Source organism: Phocoena sinus, chromosome 19 (assembly GCF_008692025.1).
Source record: "Phocoena sinus isolate mPhoSin1 chromosome 19, mPhoSin1.pri, whole genome shotgun sequence".
Taxonomy (NCBI): Eukaryota; Metazoa; Chordata; class Mammalia; order Artiodactyla; family Phocoenidae; genus Phocoena; species Phocoena sinus.
Window position 1 is genome coordinate 6,466,817 of NC_045781.1, and position 27,804 is coordinate 6,494,620.

At 50.5% G+C, this 27,804-nt stretch overlaps 1 protein-coding gene across 8 annotated transcripts in view; it reads left to right on the forward strand.

The window, feature by feature from the left end:
• Window positions 1–27,804, forward strand: part of VRK3 (VRK serine/threonine kinase 3) — a 47,469-nt gene that overhangs the window by 10,471 nt on the left and 9,194 nt on the right. For all 8 annotated transcript variants that reach the window (XM_032611926.1, XM_032611923.1, XM_032611920.1 and 5 more), the window contains 10 exons: window positions 1,535–1,633; window positions 3,036–3,230; window positions 10,902–10,966; window positions 12,315–12,381; window positions 13,677–13,761; window positions 14,038–14,143; window positions 15,785–15,877; window positions 18,380–18,512; window positions 19,699–19,819; window positions 26,388–26,446. In XM_032611926.1, coding sequence (XP_032467817.1) covers window positions 1,535–1,633; window positions 3,036–3,230; window positions 10,902–10,966; window positions 12,315–12,381; window positions 13,677–13,761; window positions 14,038–14,143; window positions 15,785–15,877; window positions 18,380–18,512; window positions 19,699–19,819; window positions 26,388–26,446 — 1,023 coding nt within the window. The remainder of the gene's footprint in view (window positions 1–1,534; window positions 1,634–3,035; window positions 3,231–10,901; window positions 10,967–12,314; window positions 12,382–13,676; window positions 13,762–14,037; window positions 14,144–15,784; window positions 15,878–18,379; window positions 18,513–19,698; window positions 19,820–26,387; window positions 26,447–27,804) is intronic.

A 27,804-nucleotide genomic window follows, 5' to 3' on the forward strand; every position in this document is an offset into this window, starting at 1 on the left:
GCACACCACAAAATGCTGGATAAAATATAAAGAATATCTTTATATTCATAGGGCCGAATGGTAGGAAAGTAAGGTAATTACATTTAAGTGAGCAATAAGATAACACAGGGACTTCCCTGGTGGTCTAGTGGTTAACAGTCCGTCTTGCAATGCAGGGGACGCTGGTTCGATCCCTGGTCAGGGAACTAAGATCCCACATGCCACGGGGCAACTAAACCCACGCACCCCAACGATAGAGCCCATGTGCTCTGGAGCCCTCACACACGACTAGAGAGCCCGCTTGCTCTGGAGCCCATGCGTCACAACTAGAGAGAAGCCCGCGCGCTGCAACGAAAGATCCTGCTTGCCACAACTAAGACCCAATGCAGGCAATAAATAAATAGATAGATAGGGAGGGAGAGAGAGAGAGAGACAGAGACAGAGAAAGGAAAGAAAGAAGGAAGGAAAGAGGAAAGAAAGAAAGAAAAAAAGAAAAGGAAGAAAGGAAGGAAGAAAGAAAAGAAAGAAAGGAAAACACAGACCCCCAGGGCTGAGCAAATGCTATAGGGGGTATTGGTCCTGGGCTGTGTGCTGGTCATTATGGAGTACAGGAGACAAAGCATAGGGCCTGAGCAGCACAGGGGTGAGATTGGAAACCGCCTCTAAAATCTGGGACTTTTCAGTGGTAAAAAAAATTGCTCCACAGAGCAAATATGTGGAGACATTTGTCTGTCTCAGCCTTGATTGTGAGTGAAAAATGTCCTCTCTGAGAACTCCTAACCAAGAACTCACATCCTTAACCAGTTTGGGGCCAGAATTCATACTGATCTGTGTGGCCCCCAAAAAATACAAGCAGAAAAGTTAGTATAAAGTGATGAGTGGTGGGTGCCCTCCGCCCCAGCAGAGGCAAATCTTTTCTTGTGGAACATCTTTTAAAGACAGACCTTAGACTTCCAGCAGGCACATCAGCTCCCAACCAATTAACAAAGATACCAGGAAACAAGCCACTGCCAGGAGAAACACAAACTATAGAATCAGACCTGCAATGACCAGAGACCTTGGAATTAACAGACGAGAATATGTACAAAGCACATTTATTATGTTTACAGAAATAAAAGAAGTAATTGAAGGTACAGTGAAGGAACGAAAGCTAGTTAGGATTGATTAGGCAGATTTTAAAAGAACCAAATAAAATCTCTGATGATAAAAATAAATATTATCATGGCAATCAGAAACTCATTGGATGGTTTAAACTCCAGACTAGACACTCTCTGAAGGAGAACAGTGAACTGGAAGACAGATCTGAAGAAATTACCTAAAGGAGACCACACTGTGATAAAGTGCTTGAGGATATAAAAGAGAGGCTAAGCCTCTCTTAGGAAAGAATAACTAAAACAAAGGAGAGTTTGTTTAGATTATTTAGGTTATAGTAGTAAAACTTGGCTGTGAGGGTCAAAGGGAAGAGAGTGTTGAATATGACCTCAGGTTTCTGGTTTAATGGTTCCTGGAAAGGACTTCTGTAACTCCAGTCTGCATTCGGTCTTCCTTTCTCTAGGCTCAAGGAAAAGGAGGGACACCAGTTCTGAAACATCTCCCAAGAAAGTGAAATGGCCCAGCTGCACTTCCTCTCCCCCATCATCCCTTCTCTCAGAAGGTGACAGTTCTGAATCTGAAGATACCTTCAGTACCTGTGAGAAACCCAAAGTTGAGAGTTATGCTCAGTACGGGGAAAAGGAGTGTCATCTGACAATGTTCGAGGCATCGTGCCCCTGCTCAGGCATCGCATACGCCTGCTTGGACCCTCCTCCCAGGATCCTCCCCCACCTTCCAGCCCACAGGCTCCCCCTCCAGTCCATCCCAACATGGCCAGAGGTGACCCCACCCCTCCCTGCTCACAGCCCCCTACCGTCCCCATCGCCCCACTGTCTGGGCTCTTCAGCCTGACCTCTGAGACCATGGTCTGGTTCCTCCTTTAGCTCTCACCACAACCCTGTACACAGAAAACTCACTTTTGGAAATACTTTTTAGGGTTTTCAGCTTCTGGTCTTGGCTAAGTCTGTTCCTTCAGCCCTAGGGCCTCTCCTCTTTCCAGCGCTCAGGGTCAGATCTCTAGGAAGCCTTTCCTGAATGCCATAGGCTGGATCAAGTCCACCTCATCTCCCTCCAGAGCCTCTCTTTGTCCTCTTTGGGCTCCCACAGTGCCAGTGATGTCCTCATTTGAGTTCATGTCTCCTCCAGGCTCCATGTCCCTTTCTGCCTTGCTTGCTGGACTGAGAGTCCCTCGTGGACAGGGACCAGGTGGACTCATTTGTGTATGCCCTGTGCCAGCCAGTGAGCAGGGAAGGGTGAGGACCATATGCCCATCTCCTTCCTACCGGGTCTTCGGATCTCAAGTCACAGCCCTTCGGTGTCTCCTCTTTCTCCCTTGTTATTCTCTGGGCCCCACGGCCTCATCCCATCTGTGCCTTGGGTGGATGGCGGCTGGGAGGAGTGAAGCAGGGAATATCTTTTCCCGTGTCCCTATCTCACCACACCGCCCGCATTGTCTTGCCAGTCTAGGAGCCCCTCAAAGGCAGGGCCTCAGTCTAACAAATGTCTGGTCCCTCTTCATGCTCAGCACAAAACCAGGTCCTGTTTTAGGATGTTTTGGGTTGAATGTCTGGAATGGTTTTTCTTTTCCTCCCTGGCAAACTTCTACTCATCCAATAGGACCCAACTCAAATGTCCCCTCCTCCATGAAGCCTCCCCTGACTTTTGCAGGCACAGTCAGTCTCTTTCTCATATTCCTCTGTACTGCCCTGTCTCAGACTCAGTTCTGACCAGCTGTGTCCAGGTCAGTCTCCCCCACCAAATTAGAGGCTCCCGAGGGAAGGGTCCAGATCCAGCTCACGTCCAGGTCCCCAGCTTCAGCACACAGGATCCGTGAAAGGTCCGAGGAAGCTTTTGTTGAATGGACAAATGAATAAATGAACAGTATTATAAGCACCGTCTGATTACCCACCCAACTCTTCTCTCCCAGATGCCGCCTTTTCTTTATTCTCACCATCCTCCTGCAGGGTGCTGGAGCAGATCCCCAACCTCCCGGAGCAGCCCTCAGACAACCAGGCAGAGCCCTCAGGCACTGAAGCGGAGCCGGGTGACCACCTCGCTCAAGGCTTTGCCGGAGAGGACGGTGCTGATAGACAAGAGTGGGCGGCACTGGAAGCTGAGATGCCTCCAGAGCAGGGATGGCCAGGGCATTCTCTATGAAGGTACACTCTGTCCACAGGTGGGCAGGGGCTGGGCTGGGCTGGGCTGGGTCGGGCCATCTTGGAGCCAAGGCAAAGGGGAGGGAACCACTTTCTGAGAATGGAGATGGAGCCGTATCCCAGCTGCAGACCTGCCTCGAGGCAGCTTTCTCTTAGAGCTGGGACTGCAAACCTATGCACCTACAGCGGCTGGGAAGGTAGAGTAAATGAGTGCAGGAGGCTGGGAGTCAGGCGATTGGGAGTGGTGGGGACTGTGGCCAACCAAAGCGCATGTGCCCTGAATAAAGAGGACACTCTTCTCCACCGCCACCTGCTGTTGTCACGTGGGAGTGCAGGCCCCGTGTGGCCAGAAGATAAGGACAGTGATCACTGTCTGTCTGTCCTGCAGAGATAGGATGGACCCTCCCTCCAAATTTGGTTTGAATGTTGAGACCGATGAGGATGTGAAAGGTTTACTGCTTGCGTAATTGAGATCTCTGGTGGGGGGAGAAGCTCTGTGAGAACAAGGAAGAGCACCTAGCCCCAGTTTTTACTGTGGTTAAGGGGCAGGGCTGGGGTGAGGGTTCTGCCTGGGGCAGGGCCTCATGTGGTTTGAATCTCTGCCATCACCAAAAGAGGGAGCTCCAGGCTTTCTTATCAGTGGGATGGGAAGAAGCAGGGCTGGGCTTTAAAGTTAAACAAAACAACAGTTAAACAAAAAATGCAGCAAGACAACTTGTTACAATGAAGGAAAAAATAACTGCACTGGAAATGTTAGTATTAATCAACCTAGCATTAACTGAGCGCTTACTCCAGACCAGGCCTTGTTCTAAGCACGTTATGTGGTTTTATGAGGTTTTTTGCACTTTTTTAAATTGAGATAAAATTCATATAACATAAGATTCACCATTTTAAAGGCCACAGTTCAGTGGGTTTTAGTAGATTCACGATGGTGCGCATCCGTCACCACCATCTAGTTCCAGAGTATTTCTGTCACCCCAAAAGGAAACCCTGTACCTTTGCCAGTTACTCTCCTCCTCCTCCCCGCCTCCCCCAGCCCCTGGCAACCACTGATCTACTTTATGTCTCTGGATTTGCCTCTTCTGGACATCTCAGGTAAATGGAGCGATGCTCTCTGTGGCCTTTTTTGTCTGGCTTCTTCCCCTCAGCGCGATGCTTTCAAGGTCCAACCATGTTGTCGCCTTTGTCAGAACTTCCTTCTGTTTTATGGCCGAATAAGATTGCGGGGTGTGTATATATCACATCTGGTTGATCCATTTATCAGTTGGTGGATGTTTGGACTGTGTCCACTTCGGGCCGTGATGAATAATGCTGCTGTGATCGTGCGTGTACAGGTTTTCACGTGGACATATGTTTGCTTTATACTTCTTAACCCGTTTAATTCTCGTGACAGCCTCATGACGTCAGCAAGGTCATTATCCCCATTTTCTAGATAAGGAAAATGAAGCCCAGGGGGTGTTAACGACTAGACAGAGATCTGGCTCCAGAGAGCTTCCAAGCTTGCAGGAGAAGCCAGAGATTGGGATTTTGAGAGGAAATCGCTGATTTGGAAGCACCGGCTGGCCAGACACGGGTGCCGGCAATTTCGAGCCTCAGGTTGGCCATCCTGCCTTAGAGCCTGGGCAGGAGGGCAGGGCAGCCACATTTGAGACAGACCCAGGTGGGGACTTCCCTGGTGGTCCAGTGGCTTCCACTGCAGAGGACCTGGGTTCGATCCCTGGTCAGGGAGGTAAGATCCCACGTGCCGTGCGGTAAGGCCAAAAAAAAAGAAAAAACGGACCCAGGTGGAGTCGTGACTGGGCTCTAGCACACTGAGTGAGCCTGGGCGAGCAGCTCTGCCTTGATGTCCCAGTTGGGAAAGTGAGAGGTGGTGTCCTGCCCACCTCCTGGGGCTGTTGGTCCCAAATGGTGAGAAGGGACAGAGGCAATGAGCTTGGAAAACGGTAAAGGGATCTTCTCAGGCGGAGGTAGGTAGCATTAGTCATGGAGGGACAGAGGGCGAGGGAGGGAGAGAGGAGAGCATAAAGGGACACTAGGGAGCGCTCACTCCATGCCAGGCGCTGTTCTGGGGCCCATTTAATGCTCCCAGCCACGCTAGGAGGGAGGCACTCATGTTACTTCATCTTATAGCTGGAGCACAGAGAGGGGAAGCCACTCGCCCAAGGTCACACAGCCTCAAAGTGACAGAGCTGGGATTTGAACCTAGGTGTAATTCGTAACCATTACACCACAAGAGAGGGAGGGAGGGAGGGAGGAGGAGGGAATCGGGGTGAGAAGGAATGAGAGGAAGAGAAAGGATAGAGGGGCAGAACCAACAACAAGAAAGGCTGGGGAGAGAGAAGGATGGGGAGAGGCCCAGAGGACCGAGAAGGAAGAGGGAGAAGAAAGACAAACAAGGCAGGAGGCATCTGAAGGAAAAAAAAACCAGCTGTGTCCTCACATCAGAAACCCACAGTGGAAAGTTAGGAAGGAAATGCTCTGGGCCGTGTGTCTTCACCTTTTGTGTCTCGGGTTGTTTGACCAGATGCCTTCCCAGCCCAGTGCGAGGCCCGGGTGCTGGCTCCGGCACAGTGGGGAGGGGGCTGCGTATGGATGTGCCTCAGGGTGTCGTTACCCCAGGACGGGTTGCCTTTGGCTTCTGCCAGTTTGCACCAGTCGGCAAAATGTAGTTGAAAACAGTGAGAGTACAACAACAGCAGCAACCAGAACTGTGATTATTATAGCAGCTGACGCTTCCAGCCCGCTCTGGGCGCCCACCCCCGCTAAGTTCTCTGTGTCTGTTAGCTCACCTGCTTCCCATAACAGCCCTGTGAGCTGGCACGCGCTCTTACTTTGTGAAACACTGAATTATAATGTCATCCTCCCTGGTCTCCCTGGCCCAGTTTGGGAGACCTGTCACCGAGGCAACCATGTAAATCCCTGCAGCTGCGGTATGCCGTGGAGAATTGTTTCTGAGAAGCAACTGGGATTCAAGTCCTGGCCTGCCCCCCTGTGGATGGAGGTTCGGGGCTTGTATTCATTTCCTGTGGCCACCATCACAAATCACCACAAACTTAGTGGCTGAAGACAGCACACATTTATTCTCTTCTAGTTGTGGAGGTCACAAGACTGAAATCAGTCTCACGGAGCTAAAGTTAAGATATGGGCGAAGGGACTTCCCTGGTGGTCCAGTGGTTAAGACTCTGCACTTCCACTGCAGGGGGCACGGGTTCGATCCCTGGTCAGGGAACTAAGAACCTGCATGCCGCGCGGCACGGCCAAAAAAATAAAATTAAAAAAAAAAAAAAGATATGGGTAGGGCTAGTCCTTCCAAGAGGCTCCAGAGGCAAATCCGTTTCCTTGCCTGTTCAGCTCCCAGAGGCCGCCTGCATCCCTCGGCTTGTGGCCCCTTCCTCCATCCTCAAAGCACATCACCCCAGGCTCTGCTTCTACCATCACATCACCTTCTCCTCTTCCGTGGTCAAATCTCCCTCTGCCTCCCTCTTTATAAAGACCCTTGTAGGATTACATTAGGGCCCCCTGGATCATCCAGGACAGTCCCCACAGCACAGGACCCTTAATTTAATCACACCTACAAAGACTCGCCGTTGGTTCTCTCTACCTGCAGCCTCTTAACACGACGTATTTCTCCCAGTGACTGCCCTGAGCCTCCCCCGGTCCTCGGTTTCAGCTGCTCTGGGAGAATGGTTGCCTCCCTTTTCGAGGGGTCACCCAGGGGTCCTTTAGGGCTTGTTTTAAGTACACAGTTAACTCTCAGCCCCGGCACCCTTGGCATTCATTGTGGGGGCCGTCCTGTGCACGATAGGGTGTTTGGCAGCATCCTCGACCTTTACCCATCCTCCCTCCCAGTCGTGACAACCAAAACTGTCTCCAGACATGGCCAGATGCCCACTGGGGGGCAGAACCGCCCACGGTTGAGAACCACTGAGTCAGGCCGTCCCAGACGTGCCCTCCAAAGACAGAGAGACCCCGTCAGCTGGAAACTGTCGGGTGGAATCACTATTCTTTTATTAAGCGCCTTTCAGCTGTGCCCACAACAAAGGTTGGGCCAGAGAAGGGCAGGCCGGGCAGAGGCACGGCACAGGCAAAGACTCGGAGGCTGGAAACCCGCGCAGGAAGCGTCAGGATCCTGGTGTTGCTGACGGTGGGGCATGGGATGCCCGGAGTCCCCAGCCAGGTTTGAGGAGGCGGGAAAGCATAGGCAGACCGGTTGAGTTAGCCTTCTGCCTCTGCCGGCAGCTCGTTGTCTGATCTTCCTCGAGGGGTGTCATTACCTTGCGCCTCAGTTTCCTCACCTGCAAAATGGAGAGTGTAATAACACCGACCTCACGGGGTTGTCGTTGAGAGAGTTAAATGAGTAGAACGATGAGCAGGAAAATAGCAAAAGCACCGTATAAACGCTTCCTGTTGTTATTCTGGTTATGATGGAGCCCAGCGCAGCATTGTTGCTCCAAGTTCAATGTCGCCTGTCTGTTGGCCATCAGAGGCTCCCACCTGCCTGCCTGCCACACCCCTGTCTGCATTTGTCACACATAGGGACTTTCCATACATGTATCAGGTTTGCATCAAGCAGGGGTCTCCCAGGTCGCAGGGTCTGGAGCCAGGTTTACAGCCCGGCGCTGCTGAGGCCCTCGGCCAAGCCCACTGCCCTTCCTCCTCTGTCGCTTCCTCTCTGTAATGGGAATTGCCCAGCTGGCTCCCCGGCGTCGGCGGGAGGGCCGGTGAGAAGAGTGGAGGGGAAAAGCCCTTCATAATCTGCAGAGCAGGGCGGGAAAAGCATATTTCAATTACCAGCTGTTCTGCCTGCTTCCGAGTGCCAGGCATGTGGTTCGTTGACTGGTGCTTTTCCTCGGACCCTGAGGTAACTCTGAGGCAGGTACTGTTTTTATGCCTGAGAGGTGCCCCGGCCATTTCCAGCATGCCCCTCAAAGATCCCCCCAAAACCCCCTCCGCACAGGTGGGAAGGACGCCTCTCTCCCCCAAGATCCATGATCTTTCCACATTTCCCTCCTTTAGGCTGGGCTCAGGTCACCTTTGGCCTTAAATCTGTAAGCCCTGGTTCCTGCCCGGCTCCAGCTGGAGCTTCTTGAAGGCAAGGGTGGGTTCTAGGTAACTTTGTCACCTCCCTGCCCCTTAGCTCAGTGTCTCAGACAACACCAGCCTGGATGGTTAGGAAGGGTGGGAAAGAAGAGAGAAAAGGAAGGAGGATGCAGAGAGCTAGCTGGGATGGATGGCGATGGTTCGGTTCATGAGCTCCTGGGGGTGAGCTAGACCTAGGCCAGTGCCGCTCTGCCACCTACCAGCTGTGGGCCCTCGGCTGATTATATTTTAAAAGCTGCCACACACTGAGTGCTCCCGGAGTGCCCAGTGTGATGCTGGGCTGTGGTGGGGGCATCATTGAGCAGCTCATACAAAGGGTGAAGCTGGGGTTGTTCCCTGGCGGTCCAGTGGTTAGGACTCCATGCTTTCACTGCCAAGGGCCCAGGTTCAGTCACTGGTCAGGGAACTAAGATCCCACAAGCCACGCAGCATGGCCAAAACCAAAAACGGGTGAAGCTGGCTATGATTCCTGCTCAGCTGGTACTGTTGTTATTCCTACCGACCCCTCTGAATCCTTGCATCCAGTCTCAGGGGTGGGCTTCATTAGTCCTACTTTACTGACATGGGGCGGAGGCCCAGAGAGGTTTAGCACCTCACACCAAGTCACGGAGTTGAGGGAGGGGCTGGGCTTGAGCCCAGATCTACGTGGCACAAAGCCTCCCGTGTCACTTGGCCTCAGTAAGCTTCGGCTTTCTCGTCTCGTCCGTCAAGTGGAGCTAACAGGGAACAGTTCTTAGAGCTTTCTGAGATGCTTTTCCCAGGTTATAATCCTCAAATTTGGCTCTAATAAAATTTTCCATTGATCTCTTAAAAAAAAAAATGGAGCTAACAACGACAGCCACCATAATAGTAATAACAATAACATTGTATTAGACCTTCCTAGGGCTGTCCTGAGCATTAGAGGAAACTGTGTGCGTAAAGCCCACACTTAGCACAGGGCAGTAGACTTTGCAGGGTTTGTAATTAAGCAGAATGGGGCAAGCGTGCAGGTGTTTATGAGGAAGTGCCCCAGGGATCAGCACCTGCAGAGGGGAGGGGGAGGAAGTGGTGGGGCAGGGGGGAGACATAGAGCACTGGAGCAGCCCAGGGATCGCCTCGGCTGGCCCCATGGGGGCTCTGGAGCAGAAGCGGTCCTTCAGTGTGGTTCTGAGTTAGGCCAACACGGCTGGGCCTTTATATCCCCCTCCATCAGCCTTTGGCTATGGGCCGCCCTGGGACTTGCAGCTGAGGGCATCCCTGAGGGACTGAAGGCTGCTGCAGTGGCCTCTCCAGGTTGCGTGGGGCTAGGGGAACAGGTCCTCCTCCAAGGGGATCTGCGTCCATCACACGGTACTTATGCATTGTTCAAAGACGGGGATATTGAATAGTATCCCCTGAGCTGAGAAGGAACTTTGAGATCGAAGAAAATGAAGTGGACAGCTCCATAAAGTCCAGTTACGAAGTTTATTGTGGGAACCTTACACATGGGTAGGACCCTGCGGACAGCGATCTGGAAGCATTTGCAGCTGCTCTCTGTGCTGCCAGAAGGGGCACAGGGGATTTAAAGGGGCCAAAGCTAAAGGTAGAATCTGACTTCTAAGGGGGAGGCACGTCTGCACCAGCAGGAGCCGGGTTTTTCCTTCTCCTGGGGGGACTCATAACCATTATTCCTCGTGGGCCGTGAACCATCTGTGTCAGCAAAAGTCATTCTTCCAGTTTTCAGAGGAAGGCTTAAAGTTAATCAGGAACTTATCTGGCTTGGGTGCGTTCCTCATGCGTAGGCTAGAGCTCTGTCATGGAGAAAGGGGAGGGGGTAGGACAGTGGGCCTAAGATGACCCTGACAAGACGGAGTCGGTGTGGTTCAGCCACACACCCATATATGCAGACAAATGCATACAGCTGCTGAGTCAGGGGCCCCAGAACCACCCCCGGGTTCAGTGATTCACTGGGGGGACCCACAGGCCTCAGCCTATAGTCATACTCATGTCATAATTTATTATAGCAGAAGGATACAGCACAGTCAGCAAAGGGATAAAGCACATGGGGTAAGTCCGGGGGAACCAGCGCCAGCTTCCAGAGTCCCCTCCCCTTGGAGTCACACGGGATGCATAACAAGGTGGGACATCACACATGAAATGCTCATTAGAGGGACGCTCATTAGAGACTCAGTGCCCAGGGTTTTTATTGGATGCTGGTCCCACAGGCACTGTCTGCCTGGCAGGCACCAAAATTCTACTCGCAGAAGGAAAGCAGGTGTTCAGCATAATGGTTTGGGCACCGGGAGCCCCTTTTATTGGTTAGGAATCTTAGAACCTTCCCAGCTGATTCGCAGACACCAGCCGAGGTTCAGCCTTGCGCGCAGGCCTTTCCGAGGAGAGCAGTCTCATGGTTAATTACCCTTTGTGCACAGCTGTGTATTAACAGAGAGAGAAAGAAAGAAGCTGTTGAAAGTAGGAAGGAGCAGGTCATGAAAGTCGAGAATGCGCTTGACCCTGTTGGGAATCCGTTAACCACAGCTGCTGCTCGTTACTCTGAGGACACTGACCCTGACCTTCCCTCTAGATGATAACCTTGCTCCTTTCGTCCATCCACAGCTGAGCCCGACTCCACCTTTGCCTGCGAGTCAAGTCTCCGAAAAGAAAGATTCTCACTTAAACTAGTGAGTGGCCCCGGGGGGAGCGGCACTGAGGGGATGGCCTGGGGCTTTAGCAAATGCACCACTGACCTCCAAGCCCCTCTGTGGGCTGGGCAAGCCGGAGAGCACAGCCTTGGCCTTCAAGGAGCAGTGGGACCTTGGGTGGGGCACGTTTCCCTCTGGGCCTTGGGTTCTTCTACATGGGGCCCCTCAGAAACCGCAGTCGGGTCCACCCATGAGCCCTGGCTCTGGTGCTTTCTGGCTGTGTGTCTGGGCAAGCGCCCGAAACCTGGGACGGCTGGGTTGGGTGCCCTCCCTTGGCCCTAGATGGAGGCCGTGTGAGTGGTTCAGAGCCAGTGCTCCTGAACCAGGCTCGCAGATGAGTGATAGCACCTGCTTGCTGAGAGCCTGTCCTGCGCCCAACCCTGGGCTAAGAGTTTCATAATCAAACCTGTGGGGTGGTTACTGTGTTTCCCATTTAACAGATGAGGAGATAAAGGCTCCATCGCTTGCCCAGGGACGCCCATTATGAAAATTGCTTTGTTCACTGCTGTATTGACAATGCCCAGAACAATACTAGGCACATAACAGGTGCTTTATAGAAAGAATGAGTGAATGGCAGAGCTGAGATTTGAACCCAGTTCTTTTTGACCCTGTGCCCTGAAGAACCCAGCTGTACTAGTTGTGTTTAATTAAAATATTTGGTTTGACTGCTTGGAAAAAAATGACCCAATGTTAGTTATGGCTTAAACAAGTATATTTTATTGCTTTTCCATTTAACAGTCTGGGGGCAGTGGTCCAGGGCCGATATGACAGTTCCATAAACCAGGGGCTTACTTTCCTTCTCTCTTGTTGCTCCAGGCCCCTCAATCTATAACGTTCATCTCATGGGCTGAGATGGCTGCTCCACCTCCTACCATCTCATCTGCATTCCAGCCAATTGGAAGAGGAAAAGAGGAAGGGGAGTGCCTGCCCTAGCCCTTTAAGGGCATAACCTGGAAGTTGCCCAGTCTCTTCTGCTCACGTCCCCATTGGCCAGAACTTGGTCATGTGGGCATTCCTCACTGCAAGGGAGACTGGGAAATGTAGTTTTTAGCTGAAGGGCATGTGTCTAGGGAAAACTTGTAGATCCTATTGTAAAAGAAAAGGAAAAAAAAAAAAAAAAAAGAAAAGGAACCTGGGCAGTGACTCAAAGTCTCTGATATATGTTCACATGGAGCACCCTAGGGAATTTGGTTCTGATGTGCAGGACTTGGGGAACCTGGGTTATTGCTGGCATTACCCTGGGGTAATCCATGGCCAGTGATGACCTTGGAGCCCTTGCCTAAGAGATTCCAGTGTGACAGCCTTTTCCCCTCTCCTCCTCCACTAGGATGCCAAGGACGGGCGCTTGTTCAACGAGCAGAACTTCTTCCAGCGGGCCGCCAAGCCTTTGCAAGGTATTCCTCAGGGAAGTGGGCAAGTGGGGGAAGAGTTGGGGGTACCGGCTTGGTCAAAACAACTGGCTTCTCCCTGAAGGTGTGGGAAGGGTGGGGATTAAATTAAAGGCCCAGGTTTGCTCCCATCACCCCTCGGGCCTCAGGCCCCAGAGGACAGACAGCGGACAATGGGCTGAGGCTGGCTTGTCATACTAGCTCTTGAGCGCCAAGTATTAAATTTTCACAAATATTGCAAGCCAGTTATTAAAACATAGCCATCGGACTTCCCTGGTTGTCCAGTGGGTAAAACTCCGTGCTCCCAATGCAGGGGGCCTGGGTTCAGTCCCTGGTCAGAGAACTAGATCCCGCATGCCACAACGAAGATCCTGCATGCTGCAACTAAGACCCAGCACAGCCAAATAAATAAATAAATCATTTTTAAAATAATAAAATTGCCCTGCAAGCTTTCAGTCATAGCCATCTTAAATAAATAAATAAAACATAGTCATCATAAATTTTATCAATTTACAGTCAAATTAAGAGCAAGGGTAATAAATACTCAAAGCTCATCCCTTCCTAATTATTTGTCTACATTTTCTATCATCTAGACTTTTTTTTTTTTTTGGCCACGCCTCTTGGCATGTGGGATCTTAGTTCCCCGACCAGGAATTGAACCCATGCCCCCTGCAGTGGAAGCGCAGAGTCCTAACCACTGGACCGCCAGGGAAGTCCCTACTATCTATATTCTTGAGGTTATTTACATTCACTGTATCTGTGTGGTGGAAATACCATGTAAGGGCACACTACTGCCTCTCTTTCCACCTCAGTCTTCCATGATACCACATTGGTAGCTTGAAACTGGCCATACTGGGAAGTATTTACACCACAGAAGTCAGCAAACACGACAGATCAAGGCTATCTTTCCCCAGACAACCAGCTGTTAAACTTTTATCAGCACACCGCTGGATCTGTACCATCCAACTGAGATCCTGGAAGGTGGGCGGACATGTAGTGACACCTTGACCAGTTTAGACACTCTCCAATCTCATTAGCTCTACATGGGAATTCAGAGGTTACGCTGTCGCTCTTACCGCTTCCACTCACTCCAGATTTGTCAGTGCTTTCTCCCATGTTCACACCCCCTATCGTCACCCCCCTCGCTGTCATGCACCCACAGAGGCGACATCACCAACCAGGAGACCCAGTGTGTGGCCTGGGCTCGGGTGCGCTCTGCTTCTGGTCTGGGAATGGGCTGCTGTCCGTTGTGGGTGCAGGGCCAGGTGGGCCCTAACCTGTCAGGCCCCTGCCTCCCACAGTGAACAAGTGGAAAAAGCTGCACTCGATCCCCCAGCTGGCCATCCCCACCTGCGTCGGTTTTGGCATTCACCAGAACAAGTACAGGTGAGTCACTTCACTTGCCACTCGCCTCACTGGCCCCTTCCTTTCTCTCCCTGTCACATGCCCAGGTGTGGCTGGGACCCTGGAGCCACTGGCCAGATAGTTGCTTCCTTCCTTCCCCCAGCCTTGAGGCAGGCTGGTCCCCCACCAATCCGAACCCTTCATCTCACCCAGGACCGGGATCTGGTAGCCCCCAGCCACACCCCATCCTTGGTGGCTTGTATTCCATCCCCTCCCCTGGTCATCTCTCCCACTTGCTGGGACACTCATGTCTTCCAGGTTCTTGGTGTTCCCCATCCTGGGGAGGAGCCTTCAGTCAATCCTGGATGACTACCCGAAGCATGTGATGTCAGTGAGCTCTGTGTTCCAGATGGCCTGCCGGCTGGTAAGTCCCTGAAAGTTGCAGGCTCCCATCCAGAGGATGGCCCCCCGGGTCCTAGTTTATCCGTCTGTTTGCTCATTGACACGTTCAGCCCACACCTCCCTCTGCTGGGCACTGGGGCGAGCACGGTGACCAACACAGCTGAACACCAGGCTGTTAGAACCAGAGTGATAAGTGGGACTTCCCTGGCGGTCCAGTGGTTAAGACTCTGCACTTCCAGTGCAGGGGGCGCGGGTTCAATCCCTGGTTGAGGCACTAAGATCCTGCATGCCATGCAACGCGGCCAGAAAAAAAAAACAGAGTGATAAGTATTGTCAGGAGACCGTAGCAGTTGGAGGAAGGGTCCCAGCCTAAATTGAGGGGTTCAGTTGAACTTCCTGGTAGAGGTCATTTCTAAGTCAAGAGTGGGATATAGCAAGGTGCTGGGTAGAGTAGGAGTGGAGATGCATGGGAGAACATTCCAGGCCAAGGATATAGCTTAGGCAAAGGCTGGTGTGGGAGAGAGAGCACAAGACTTTTGTTCATTCATTCCTTCCTTCATCCATCATTTCATTAAATATTTATCAGGTCCCTGCTGGGAATCAGACACTGTCCCAGGGGCTGAGAGTACCGTGGGGGGCAGCACAGTCATGGTTTTTATGTCTAGTGGGAGAGGATGATATTAAATCACAGTTGCACAAATTTTGAAAAGTGCTTTGACTAGAAGTGATGGAGAATAAGAGGACCCAGTGTAAATTGCTGGAGGGATGGAAGTGGCAAGGGAGTGACACATCAGGTGAGTCCCGAAGGTCATTACGCTCAGAGTGTCTGCAGTGTGACGTGTAGAGGGGAAAGGTAACAGCTGAGGTTGGTGTGGAGAGCTCAGCAGTGACCAGATCACGCAGGACCTTGAACACCAACCTGGGGGACCGGGACTCTGTCCCGAGGGCGCTGGGGAGCCACGCGAGGATTGGGAATAGGGGAAGGGCAGGGTCAGCTCTGGGTGTAGAAAGACCCTGTGGGCAGTGTGGGGATGGGCCGGAGGGGTGAGATGGAGGCTGGGTGAGGTCAGCACAGAGAGGACCAGGCCTGAGGAGGAGCTGGGCTGTGGGGATGGAGAGTTTGAACAAGCAGAATTGGTGGGCAGTAGAGCCTTGGAGTCGACGGGGGCTTGGGTTGTAATCAAGATGTAAGGAGTACCTGGGCAGTTCAATATATGAGCTCAATGGAAAAGTCAGAGCTAGAGATCAGAATATAAATTACTTAGCTAAATGTATTTCTGCTCCCTAGGGCAAATGAGAAAAAACTTCTTTGATGTACATGAGTGCTGGGTTTTCTTTCTTGCGGGGGGTCAATAAGTAACCAGCTTCTTCCCCTCCTGAGATCAGCTAAGAGATAGACATAAGAGGTCAATGGAAAACCAAATATCAGCTTTAATGCTGAATTTTTCAAAAACCTGATTAGAAGACATGCTGAGGTGTGCTGTCAGGGTGGGCTTCCTGATGCTTCACTTAGGAGTAGTCAGGCTTGGACCACCGCCGCCGCCACCACAAGCAGCACCACGTGACCCCAGGCCCGACAGTGGGGGTTCCCTCCGGAGCTTTGCATCAGAGCCTCTTTGTGTTAGCCTGCTGCTCACGGAGACACTTGCTTTCTTCCCCGCAGCTGGATGCCCTGGAGTTCCTCCATGAGAATGAGTATGTTCACGGCAACGTGACAGCTGAGAATATCTTTGTGAATCCAGAGGACTTGTGCCAGGTAATAGCCAGGCCCTCCTCCATCCTGGGGGCGCTCTGGGCTCAGGATCTCACCTGTCTCAAAACCTGCGTTCATTTCACAATGCTTATTGCAGACAAAGAATTGCTATCCATCATGTGTAAAGAGTTCCTTCAAATAAATAAGAAGAGATAAGTGACTTAGTAGGAAAATAGACAAAGGATAGGAAAAGCAGTTCGTAGAAAAAGAAATCCACATGTTAAGTGTATGAAAAGATGCTTAACCTCCCGAATAGTCACAGCAATTACTCTTAAAATACACTATTTTTACCCTTTGGGTGGACAAAATTAAAAAGAAAAATAATATCTCCTGCTGATAAGGATGTAAGGAACTAGGAATTCTTTACGTACTATTGGAAGTATGAAATGGGCAGCCTTTTTGGAAGGTAATTTGAACATAGCAGTCAAAATTCAACTGCATATGTTTTTTGATCTACTGGGTCCACTTTTAGGAACGTATCTTATCCATATACTCGAAGATACATGTACAAAATGTTCCTGACAACACTGATCGTGACAGTAAAATTGGAAAACCTCAAATACATACTCCCAGTAGAGTACTAATTAGTATTTTAAAGTAAATTCTAATTACTCCTGCTAATGACAGAAACCCAATTTAACATGCCTTAAGCAAAAACGAAAGAGGAAAAAAAGTTTAAAAAGGGCCAAGTGCAATTTATTGCTCCATGGAGTGGAAAAATCTAGGACTTCACTGGCTTCAAGCATGGCTGAATCTAAGAACTCAGACCCAGTCATTGGGAAGCTGGGTCTTCCGTTTCTGGGCTCTTCTTGTGTTTGCATTGCTCATAATCAGGCAAAATGTCTTCCCTGTGGTGACAAAATAACCACCAGCAAATGAGGCTCAAATCCCCTCAGTTTAGCAACCCCAGTGGAAATAGATCAGGTGAGCCCCACCTCAGACACATGGACTGAGAATTGGAGAGGGGTGATCCCAGAGAAAAACCCTGGAACCATAGTAGTCAGAGCTCTCTAAAGAGACAGAACCAATAGAATGTGTATGTGTGTGTGTGTGTGTGTGCGTATATATATAAGGGAGAGAGAGAAAGAGATTTATTATAAGGAGCTGCCCCAAACAATTATGGAAGCTGATCTAGGGACCTCGATCTGCAGTCGGCAGGCTGGAGACCGGGAGAGCTGATAATGTGTCTCGTCAGATCCAAAGGCCTGGAAACTAGAAGAGGTGATTGTGTGATTTCCAGTCTGAAAGCTGGCAGGCCCGAGACCCAAGAAGAGCCAATATTTCTGTTCAAATCTAAAGGCAAGAGAAGGCTGATGTTCGGCTCACGTGGTCAGGCAGGAGGCATTCATTCCCTTTCACTCAGCCTTTGTGTTCTATTCAGCTGATTGGGTGAGGCCCAAGCACACTAGAGAGGGCAGTCTGTTTTATTCAGCCTACTGATTTAAATATTCATCTCATCCAGATACACCCTCACAGACACACCCAGAATAACCTTTGGCTACATGTCTGGGTACCCTGTGGCCCAGTCAGGCTGACACATAAAGTTAACCATCACAAACTGTGACCAGAAGAAAAAGATGTAGGTCTCACATGGACAAAGCCAACAGTTGTCTACTCTCCATTCGGCAGAATAAGATGCAGCCATTAGGGACTTCCCTGGTGGCGCAGTGGTTAAGAATCCGCCTGCCAATGCAGGGGACACGGGTTTGAGCCCTGGTCCGGGAAGATCCCACATGCCGTGGAGCAGTTAAGCCTGTGTGCCACAACTACTGAGCCTGCGTGCCTAGAGCCCGTGCTCTGCAACAAGAGAAGCCACTGCAGTGAGAAGCCGTGCGCTACAGTGAAGAGTAGCCCCCGCTCGCCACAACTAGAGAGAAAGCCCGCGCGCAACGAAGACCCAACGCAGACATTAATTAATTAATTAAATTTTTTTTAAAATGCAGCCATTAAAAAGCTGATGTGGCTAACTTTGTGTGTCTAGTAGATAAGGGCTTTTTGTTTTAAACTCAGTTAAGCCTCCTAACGGCCCTGCAAGGTGAGGACTGTCATATCTTCATTTTACAAATGGAGAAATCAAAGCACAGAGACGTTTCATAATTTGTCCAAAGTTGTATGGCCACTAAAGGGCCAAGCTGGCATTGGAACCTGGTCTGTCTGGCTCTAGAGTCAATACACTGTTGAAGTGCAGTAAGCTGTGTGTCCAGCAGGAGGTAGAGTGTGATCCATGTGTGGGAAACTAGAGCCCCCTCCCGTACCACATGTGTTTACTGATTATTTAAAGAAAATGATTTGAAATAATGCATAAGAATCTATATTAGTGGTTACTTCTGGACAGTGGGTTTAGGGGGGCTGAGCAGTGATGGGGATAGTTGGTTTGTGTTCTTTTCACACCCTTGTGTACTGTTTGGCATTATGTTTCAAATTGCACCCACGATTGAAATCTCTGACTCCAGAATCCAAGCTCCTAACCTTCAAACTGTATGGCTTCTCCCCACGTCCACACAGGTGACCCTGGCAGGCTATGGCTTCACCTTCCGCTATTCGCCAGGTGGCAGACACGTGGCGTACAACGAAGGCAGCAGGAGCCCACATGAGGGGGACCTTGAGTTCATTAGCATGGACCTGCACAAGGGATGTGGTAAGAGGCCAGAGAAGGGATTCAGGACCATGGAGACATGCTTCTCGGACAAGGGCCGTTGTAGGTTTTCACAGCCACGGACAGCAGATGGCCAAACACAGGAGTCAGGCTGAGCCAGGGAGCCACGGTAGGGATTCAGGACCATGGATAGCGCCCACACACATGAGGTCATCGTGGGGCAGTAGTCCAGCGCCAAGGGCAGTGAGCAGTTGACTGCAAGGAAGCCCTGCGGCTCCAGAGGTTCACGTTCAGGATCTCTGTAGACTTGGAACGTGAGAGTTGTCCAGGAGTCATCTAGGAGGGGCTGTTGAGTAAGCAGTTGGCTGTCCACGTCAGCAGTACAGGAGCGAGGTCTGGATGGAGACTCAGATGTCAGCAGTATCTCAGGAGTTGTCAGTTGAAGCCCAGGGATGGGAATGAAATTATCCAAGGAAGGTGTATGGGGAGAGAAGAGAACACTTTGAGAAGAAGATTCCTTGAGGAGGTCTCGGCCTCTCCTTTCCCAACCCCTTGATATGACCATCCATGTACCTGCCCGCACCCTCCCACTACACTAAGCTCCCCCGGGGAAGTGATGGTACCTGTGCCTCCAGCACCAAAGGGCAAAGGTCTGGCACAGTCAACTCTCACTGTTTGTTGAATGCTTATATGGAGTGTTGTCTACATCGTGTGATTTAGGAAGCATGAGAAAAATCATGCTGCTGTCTCCTTTGCCTTCCCTTACTGAGTGAGGCTGAGTTCAGTGCCCATCGTTCCGCGTTCCCTCATGCGCTGTTCTGTCTCCTCTATAACCCAGATGATCCCACGCTATAACTGTCTCTCCACTGGACTGTCAAGGGCTGGGACCCAACCAGGCTCTTATCTGTGTTTTAAGAATGTGGGAAGGGGCCTGGCACACAGGGCTCTGAGGACTCATTGAATAAATAGGTGCATGAATGAAAGACAAGTAGATGAGGGAGTGAGCTAGTGAAAGCGGGGATGAAGGGATGGCTGAGGGAGTGGATGAGTAATCGAGAGACCCATGAGGGACTGAGGGTAGGTGAGTGAGAAGTGAATGAACAGATGAGAGCCTGTATGTTTGGGTGAGTGTGTGAGCCCATGCTTGAGTCCGTGAGAGAAAGGGGGGGGGCGTGTCAGTGAGCAGGACATCTGGACTGAGCCGCCACCTCCTCCCCTCCCGCCCCAGGGCCCTCCCGCCGCAGTGACCTCCAGACCCTGGGCTACTGTCTGCTGAAGTGGCTCTATGGGACCCTGCCATGGACGAACTGCCTTCCCAACACCGAGGATATCATGAAGCTGAAACAGAAGTGAGTCTGGGGGTCAGCAGAGCCCATCACTGCCCAGCACCCCTGCAGGGGGGACTGAAGCTCAGAACCCAATAGGGAACAGAAAAGAGGGGGAGGCGGCATCTGGCAGGGTCAGGGCCTCTGCAGTTCTCGGGAATCTGCTCTACCATCCATTCCAGCAGACAGGAGCGTGGGGATCTGGAGCCACACTGCCTGGGGTCAGACTCCAGCCCCACTGCTGCAGGGTGTTGGGTGAGCAGCTTAACCTCCACAAGCCTCAGTGTCCTCCGTCAGAAGGGATCCTATTAGCACCCACCTCAGGGGGCTGTGGAAGGATTCGGGGGAGTCAGGTACGCAGCACTCAGCACAGAGCCTGGCCTGTAGAAAATGCTCACAGTGTACAGGACACCATGAGTCATTCACTCCCACGGGGACCCACAGGCAACCTGAACATTTTGGCCTGGGCCCTGCCTCGGCATCTGGCAACAGTGGCTTCTTTTACATGCTTCCTTCACCTCTGCATGTAAAAGCGCCGGGTCCTGCTGGTTCTGTTTTAGATGCTCAGCACCAAGGACAGAGGGCACCTCGGTGCCAAGGGAGGTGCTGCTGAGTGCGCGGTTCAGCACCAAGGACAGAGGGCAGCTGGGCTCAGAGGGAAGCAAGCACAGGGGCTTCGGTCTTCAGCACCAAGGACAGTAGACGGCTAGATACAGGGAAGCTCTGCAGGTCCACACGTTGGGATTCAAACTCTGGTATAGACTTGGGGCATGAGAGTTGCCCCAAGAGGAGTCATCCAGGAGGGGCCATCCAGGAGATGGTTGGCTCTCCCATCTGAAGTGCAGGAATGAAGTCCAAACGGAGCCTTAGACCCCAGCAATGTCTCAGGAATTGTCAGCAGAGGCCCTGGGAGAGGATGAGAGATTATCCAGGCAAAGTGTGCAGAGTGGGAAGAGGGAAAACTCTCCAGTGAACAGCATTGAGTCTGTCGTACTTTTCAGTTCTCAGTATGCTGTGTTGTTGGTTCCTGTTGAGCCTCTGTCTCGTTTTATTTTGCCCCCTCTTTTTTTTTTTTTTTTTTTTTTTTTTTTTTTTTTTTTTTTTTTTATGCGTTACGCGGGCCTCTCACCGTTGTGGCCTCTCCCGTTGCGGAGGACAGGCTCCGGACGCGCAGGCTCAGCGGCCATGGCTCACGGGCCCAGCCGCTCCGCGGCATGTGGGATCCTCCCAGACCGGGGCACGAACCCGCGTCCCCTGCATCGGCAGGCGGACTCTCAACCACTGCGCCACCAGGGAAGCCCTTGCCCCCTCTTAATTATCCCCCAGCTTCCTTCTCTCAACTGTGGACACACATACTTGCTGAATATATGTCCTACCGATATGCTTGCGTAAATGTACTTGTATCCTTAAACTTGCATGACGGTGGTGGCACTGTGTGTATTTGACTTGCATAAATGGTATTCTGTTCTGAATCTCACCTGTTTCTGGCTTTTTTCACTCAACACTTTAACCCCATCATGACACGTGCATCAACTTTACTGCTTCTGACTACTGCTTTCAAATAAGTTTGTATAGACACGTCTATGTCCTTAAACAACATATGATGAGTGTATTTAACTTGCATAAATGGTACTGTGCTCTAAATTTCATTCTCTTTCTTTCTTTCACTCAATGCTTTATTTTTTAAACTTTACATTGTTAAAGAAGCTCAGTGCTTCTCCTCAGTTAATTTTAGGTGTAGCTGTGTCCTTGAAAAATACGTTGTGTTTGAAATGTGTTATGTTTGATTTATGCTGATCGAATGCACACCCAGATGCCATGCCCCAAATCTCACCCTCCTTCAGGTTTCGGCTTAGTCGTCAGTCCCCGGGGAGCCCTTCCCTCGCCCCCACTGCATCAGGTCTCCTGCTTGTTCACGCTCAGAGGAAGGGACGCCTGTCACGTTGGCCTGCCCGTAATGACCTGTTCAAGGCTGACCTTTATTGTATACTTTCCTGTGCCGGGCAGTGCGCCCAGTGCTCCCCTGTGTCATCCTCAGAGCAGCTCTGAGGTAAGTGCTCTCATGATCTGAAAGCACAGAGAGCTTAGGTAATCAGCCCAGGTCACACAGCTGATTAGAGTTGCTCCCAGGTCATTTGACTCCAGAGGAGGCCCTTTCACCTGGAAGCTAGTGTCTCCCAAGTATGGGCGGCCCATCGCACGTGGCTTGGTGGTGTTTGGTTGTTACCATCCTTCACTCACCAAATACTCAGTGAGCACCTCCCATGCACCAAGCTCTATTCCAGGGCCTGGGGATACAGGAGTAACTAAGGACAAACATCCCTGCCCTCAGGGAACTCGCATTCTAATGGGGGAGATAGACAGTACAGAGATCGTGAAACACACAGCACGGCAGAGGTCAGGCGGTGGGGGCCATCAGCTCGGAACCCTGGGTAGCCATCAGGGGGGCTGTCAGGGTGTGGGCATGCCTGCTCTTTTAGATTTAAAGGCCAGGGCAGGTCTCATGGCAGTTGTGACAGATGAATCACCTCCAGAAAGGCAGTGAGGCAAGTAGGAGGTCCCACTTCGGTGCTAATAGGCCCCAACATCTCTGCTGAAGGATGAAGAGACAGAGAAAGAGAGAGCAGCCTTCAGCTCCCAGGTTTCCTCTGCATCAGAACCTGCCAGAACATGAGCCCATTTCCCTGCTTTCTTCATTTCTTTCTGCACTTATTTTCTGGTTTTCCAGTAGTTTTCCATTTTTGCATTGAAGTCAGGTGAAAACGAGTCACAGAATTAGCAACACAAGTAGTCGGAGCCCACAGCCCAGCCGCTAAAGCGGTTAAGTGAGGCTGAAGTTTGTGAACTGCTCCTTGAAGCGCTCTGCTGTGTTAGTGACGAGGCTGAGTTGCTCTTACGAGGAGACCCCGAAAGACTGCGGCCCAAACGAGGTAGATCTTTACTTCCTTCTCACTAACAGCCCCAAGGTAGGAGGCCAAGGGTTGTGGGGTACCTCAGCCCCCCTCATACTGGGTGTGAGCTCTAGTGCCACTGACACCCGTTGCTTTTAGAGGGCAGGACCGGAATTGACATGTCTCTTGGTCACGTGGCCACCCCAAGCTGCAGTGGGGGCTGGGAAATGTCTCCAGCCTGTGGCTGCCGACCCCTGGGATTCTGCCATCACAGTGACACTGGGCGCCAGGTAGCGGACTCCTCCGCAGTGCCCCCTTTAGTCGGATTTCTCTGAAGGCAGGGACCGCGTCAGCTCTCTTGTCACTGTGTCGTTCGCAGTACAGCGCTTGGCACGTTGTGGGTGCTCATGAGATAGTTGCAGGATGGATGAACGACTAAGGAAAGAAGGCGTGAACCTTCTTCACACCCAGGCCTGGGCTCCCGTGTGGGCACACGGGTCAGGCAGAGGCAGCCCCAGCCTTGGAGGTTCCCAGGCCGGGAGGAGACGCGCAGGCAGGAAGTGAGCGGTGCCTGTGAGGGTGGAGGCAGCCCCGGGGCATTTTGGGAGCAGAGGGGAGGCACGTGACCTGGCCTCGGGCCCCTGGGAGCACTTACCCAAGAGACGCCTGACCCGGTCTGCCGAGGAGTTTCCCAGGTGGACAAAGGGGAGGCAAGATTTCTGGATAGACAGCATGTCACATGTGTGAACTCTCTGTTCGTTCATTCGTGCATTCTGAACCTGCTTCCTGAGGCTCCACTGGGTTGGATCCTCCCTCCCCCTACCTCCTCTAACTCCTAAGAACAGTCGTATCTCCCTTTTCACCGCTCTCCCACCTTCCCCTTCACAGGAGTTAAACAAATGTGACTGTGACATGCTTCACTAAGAGGCTCTGCCCTTGCCAAGTAGGACGCAGAGTAAATAAAATAGGTCTTAGTAATCACTTTCTTATCAATGACTTCAGAATAAGTAAGAGTTCCTTCCAGAACCCCAGACCCCAGCCACAATCACAGAGGGAGGGCGGGGAACATGAAGATACTCCACAGGGAGCATCGGTGGTGATGGTGGGACTCACTCTAAACACCACCAGCCCAGCCTCTGTCGGTTGACTTGAGGCAGTAACCAAAGGGCCCACAAGGGGGCAGTGTTGCCACATGCACGTTTTCCGGAGCCCTAGCCTGTCCTCTCCGACGTCTTACTGGTGTGCGTGGCTTTTTTCCATTCACTCAGCAAATATGTATTCATTTTTTTTGAAAGTTCTAGTTCATGACACAATGAATGAATAAAAGAAAGAGGAGAGGCAATTTGATTCCCCATGGCTTTCTGTTGTGCAAGGCCCCCAGCAGGGAAAGCACAGACTCTGGTTGCAGTTGGTCCCTGCTCTCAAGGCTGCCACTGGGCGGGGAGGTCCCACGAACACAGTGACAGCCTGTGATGGGAGAATTGCTCACACAATTTACAATGTCCTGAGGCTGGCACAGCCCGTTTCTGCCATCACTCGCTCGCTCAATCATTTACCACATACACCCTGAGGCTGCTGGGGAGAGACAAGGGTCAGACCCAGCCCTTCTTGTGCACATATGAGAGTTGCTGTAGGGGATCCGTGGACCTATGCGCAGGGTGTGCAGACACTCGGCAGGGATCTGTTTCCCCAACCTGCAGGGGTCCAGGGGAAGCTTCCACGGTACCAGCCCTCAAGCCATGTCCAGAAGGGAGAGCAGCCACTCACGGGGGGTCAAGGTGGGGAAAGGCTGCCAAAGGCAGAGGAGCAATATGTATAGAGGCCAGGGGATGTGGGTGGATGTGTGACCTGGTTGGGCTAGGAGTTTGGTGTGACTGGAGTATGAGATGGAGGGAGGAAGCCAGGGAGGCAAAGCCACAGGGGCTGGTGTCTTTGCTGCCAGAGGTTTCCCAACAGGGCACTGGGGAACCACAGGAGGGCTGCGAGCAGGGAGGGGCAGGGTCCACTCTGGGCATAGAAAGACTCTCTGGGGCTGTAGGGGGGTTGCATGGAAAGCTAGGGAGGAGGCTGGGGTCCAGGGAGAAAGGGTGAGGCCTGAGCTGGGCTTAGAGCCATGGACAGAGCGGGGAATGGGGCAGAAAGTGCTAGGGAGCAGGAGGGTGGGGCCTGGGGACTTGTGGGCTATGGGGCGGGGAAGGGGAGGACAGCACCCCATGCCTGGGTGGACAGTGGGGAGCCAGCCCGGTGGTGCAGGCCAGAGGAGGATACAGGAGGCCAGGACTCTGAGGATGGAGCCAAGGAAGTGGATGAACTTTCATTTCTCTTTCTTGCTTTTTTTTTTTAATTGAGGTAGGTTTACAATAGCATGTTAGTTTTTTTTTTTTTAATTTATTTTATTTATTTATTTTTGACTGCGTTGGGTCTTTGTGGCCGCATGCGGGCTTTTTCTAGTTGCGGAGAGCAGGGCTACTCCTCGTTGCGGTGTGCGGGCTTCTCATTGCGGTGGCTTCTCTTGTTGCGGAGCACGGGCTCTAGGTGCGCGGGCTTCAGTAGTTGTGGCACGAGGGCTCAGCTGTCGTGGCTCACAGGCTCTAGAGCGCAGGCTCAATATTTGTGGCGCACGGGCTTAGTTGCTCCGTGGCATGTGGGATCTTCCCGGACCAGGGCTCGAACCCGTGTCTCCTGCATTGGCAGGAGGGTTCTTAACCGCTGTGCCACCAGGAAGGTCCCCAGCATGTTAGTTTCATTATACAGCACAGTAATTCAGTTATATGTATATGGATATATATATGAATATATATATATATTCTATTTCAGATTCTTTTCCCTTATAGATGATTACAAAATATTGAGTAGAGTTTCTTGTGCTATACAGTAGGTCCTTGTTGGTTATCTATTTTATCTATACTAGTGTGTATACGTTAATCCCAACCTCCTAGTTTGTCCCTCCGCCGCAACTTTCATTTTTCTTGAGTGGTCCAAGAGGATGTGTGTGTGTCTGTGTGTGTGTGTGTCTGTGTATTTATACATGTATATGTATACAAATACGTGTGTGGATAGACAGATAGATAGTTTATCCTCATTATTCACAGATTCTGTATTTGTGAGTTGACCTCTTCACTAAAATGTATCTGTAACCCCAAAATCAATACTTTGAATGGCTTTCAAAGTCATTCTCAGACACGCAGAGTGGAGAAAATTGAGTTGCCCGATGCACGTGATCCTACCCGAGGCTGAACAAGGCGACACTCTGCCTTCTTGTTTCAGCTCACAAGTGTCCTTCATGTGGTCTGTTTAGTGCCACATTTTCCACACTTTTATGCTTTGGCGGGGGTGGATTTTGCTGTTTAAAATGGCCCCAAGCATAGTGATGAAGTGCTAAGCGCAAGGAAATACGTGTGTGAGATGAGCATCCTTCAGTGCTGTTGGACCAGAGATCCATGTGAATGGATCAACATTATATTAAATAAGATGTCTTTAGGCACACAGGTAAAACCAGGTGATGTATTGATCAGTTGGTAAAAATGTTGCGATTGGAAGCTGTGCTTCTGGTAAACTCCTGGCTCAGAATTGGCTCCTTCAGTGTCTAAGTCCTAACTACCGTGAATAATGAGAACTAGGGCACATCTACTAGACATCCTGTTTCAGAAGGTTGCTCTCCTTCCCTAAAAGGCCTTTCACATGTACCTCTGTCCTCTCAGGTTTCTTGACAACCCAGAAGGCCTCGTGGGACAGTGCAGTCACTGGATCAATACCTCAGGTATGTCCCAAGGGGAGGGAGCAGGCAGGGGCCTTGGAGGGACCCGGGGCTCAGGCCCATCCCGGGGATGCCTCTCTTTACACCAGTCTATTTTCCTTCTTTGAGTTTTCCAAATCACACATGTATTTGTGCCCCTTGCAGAAAGACAGAAATCTTCCCCCAAATTTCAGAAGTGTGTCTGGACAATAATAACAGCAACACACAAACACATGCAGGTTTACACACACATAATGTGTGGGGTTTTTTAATGGAATCATATTACGTATATTGGTCTCGGACTTACTTTTTCATTTAAGAAGGTGATACCTTAGAGACTTCTGTGTCAATACCTGTAGAATTTTATGGGGTTTTTTTTTTTAATTGTGGTATAATACACTTAACGTCAGTTAAAACTACAGTTCTGACTCATTAGTCCTGAAATCCGTTTAACAGGTCAAAAACAGGATTTTTAAAAATTAAAAAACAGAAAAATACGAATGCCTTACAGAAGTTAAGGAAATGCCGTATTTTCAGTGATACATATTTATACTGATATATATGTATGTGAGTAATGGGTTATAATTAGAAATACATCTTGGGGCTTCCCTGGTGGCGCAGTGGTTGAGAGTCTGCCTGCCGATGCAGGGGACACGGGTTCGTGCCCCGGTCTGGGAGGATCCCACATGCCGCGGAGCGGCTGGGCCCGTGAGCCATGGCCGCTGGGCCTGCGCGTCCGGAGCCTGTCCTCCGCAGCGGGAGGGGCCACAGCAGTGAGAGGCCCGCGTAACGCATAAAAAAAAAAAAAAAAAAAAAAAGAAATACATCTTATATTTGTATTTTATATTATAAAATGTATTTCTAATTATATCTCTATTTCTGTCTTATTTATAATTTCATTTGTTTTTTTGTTTTTAGATTCCACATATAAGCAATATCATATGATATTTGTCTTTCTCTGTCTGGCTTACTTCACTTAGCTTGATAATCCATGTTGCTGCAAATGGCATTATCTCATTCTTTTTTTGGCTGAGTAATATTCCAGTGTGTATATATATATATATATATATATATATATATATATATATATGCCACGTCTTCTTTATTCTTTATTCTTTTTTTGGCTGAGTAATATTCCAGTGTGTGTATATATATATATATATATATATATATGCGACGTCTTCTTTATTCTTTATTCTTTTTTTGGCTGAGTAATATTCCAGTGTGTATATATATATATATATATATATGCCACGTCTTCTTTATTCTTTATTCTTTTTTTGGCTGAGTAATATTCCAGTGTGTATATATATATATATATATATATATGCCACGTCTTCTTTATTCTTTATTCTTTTTTTGGCTGAGTAATATTCCAGTGT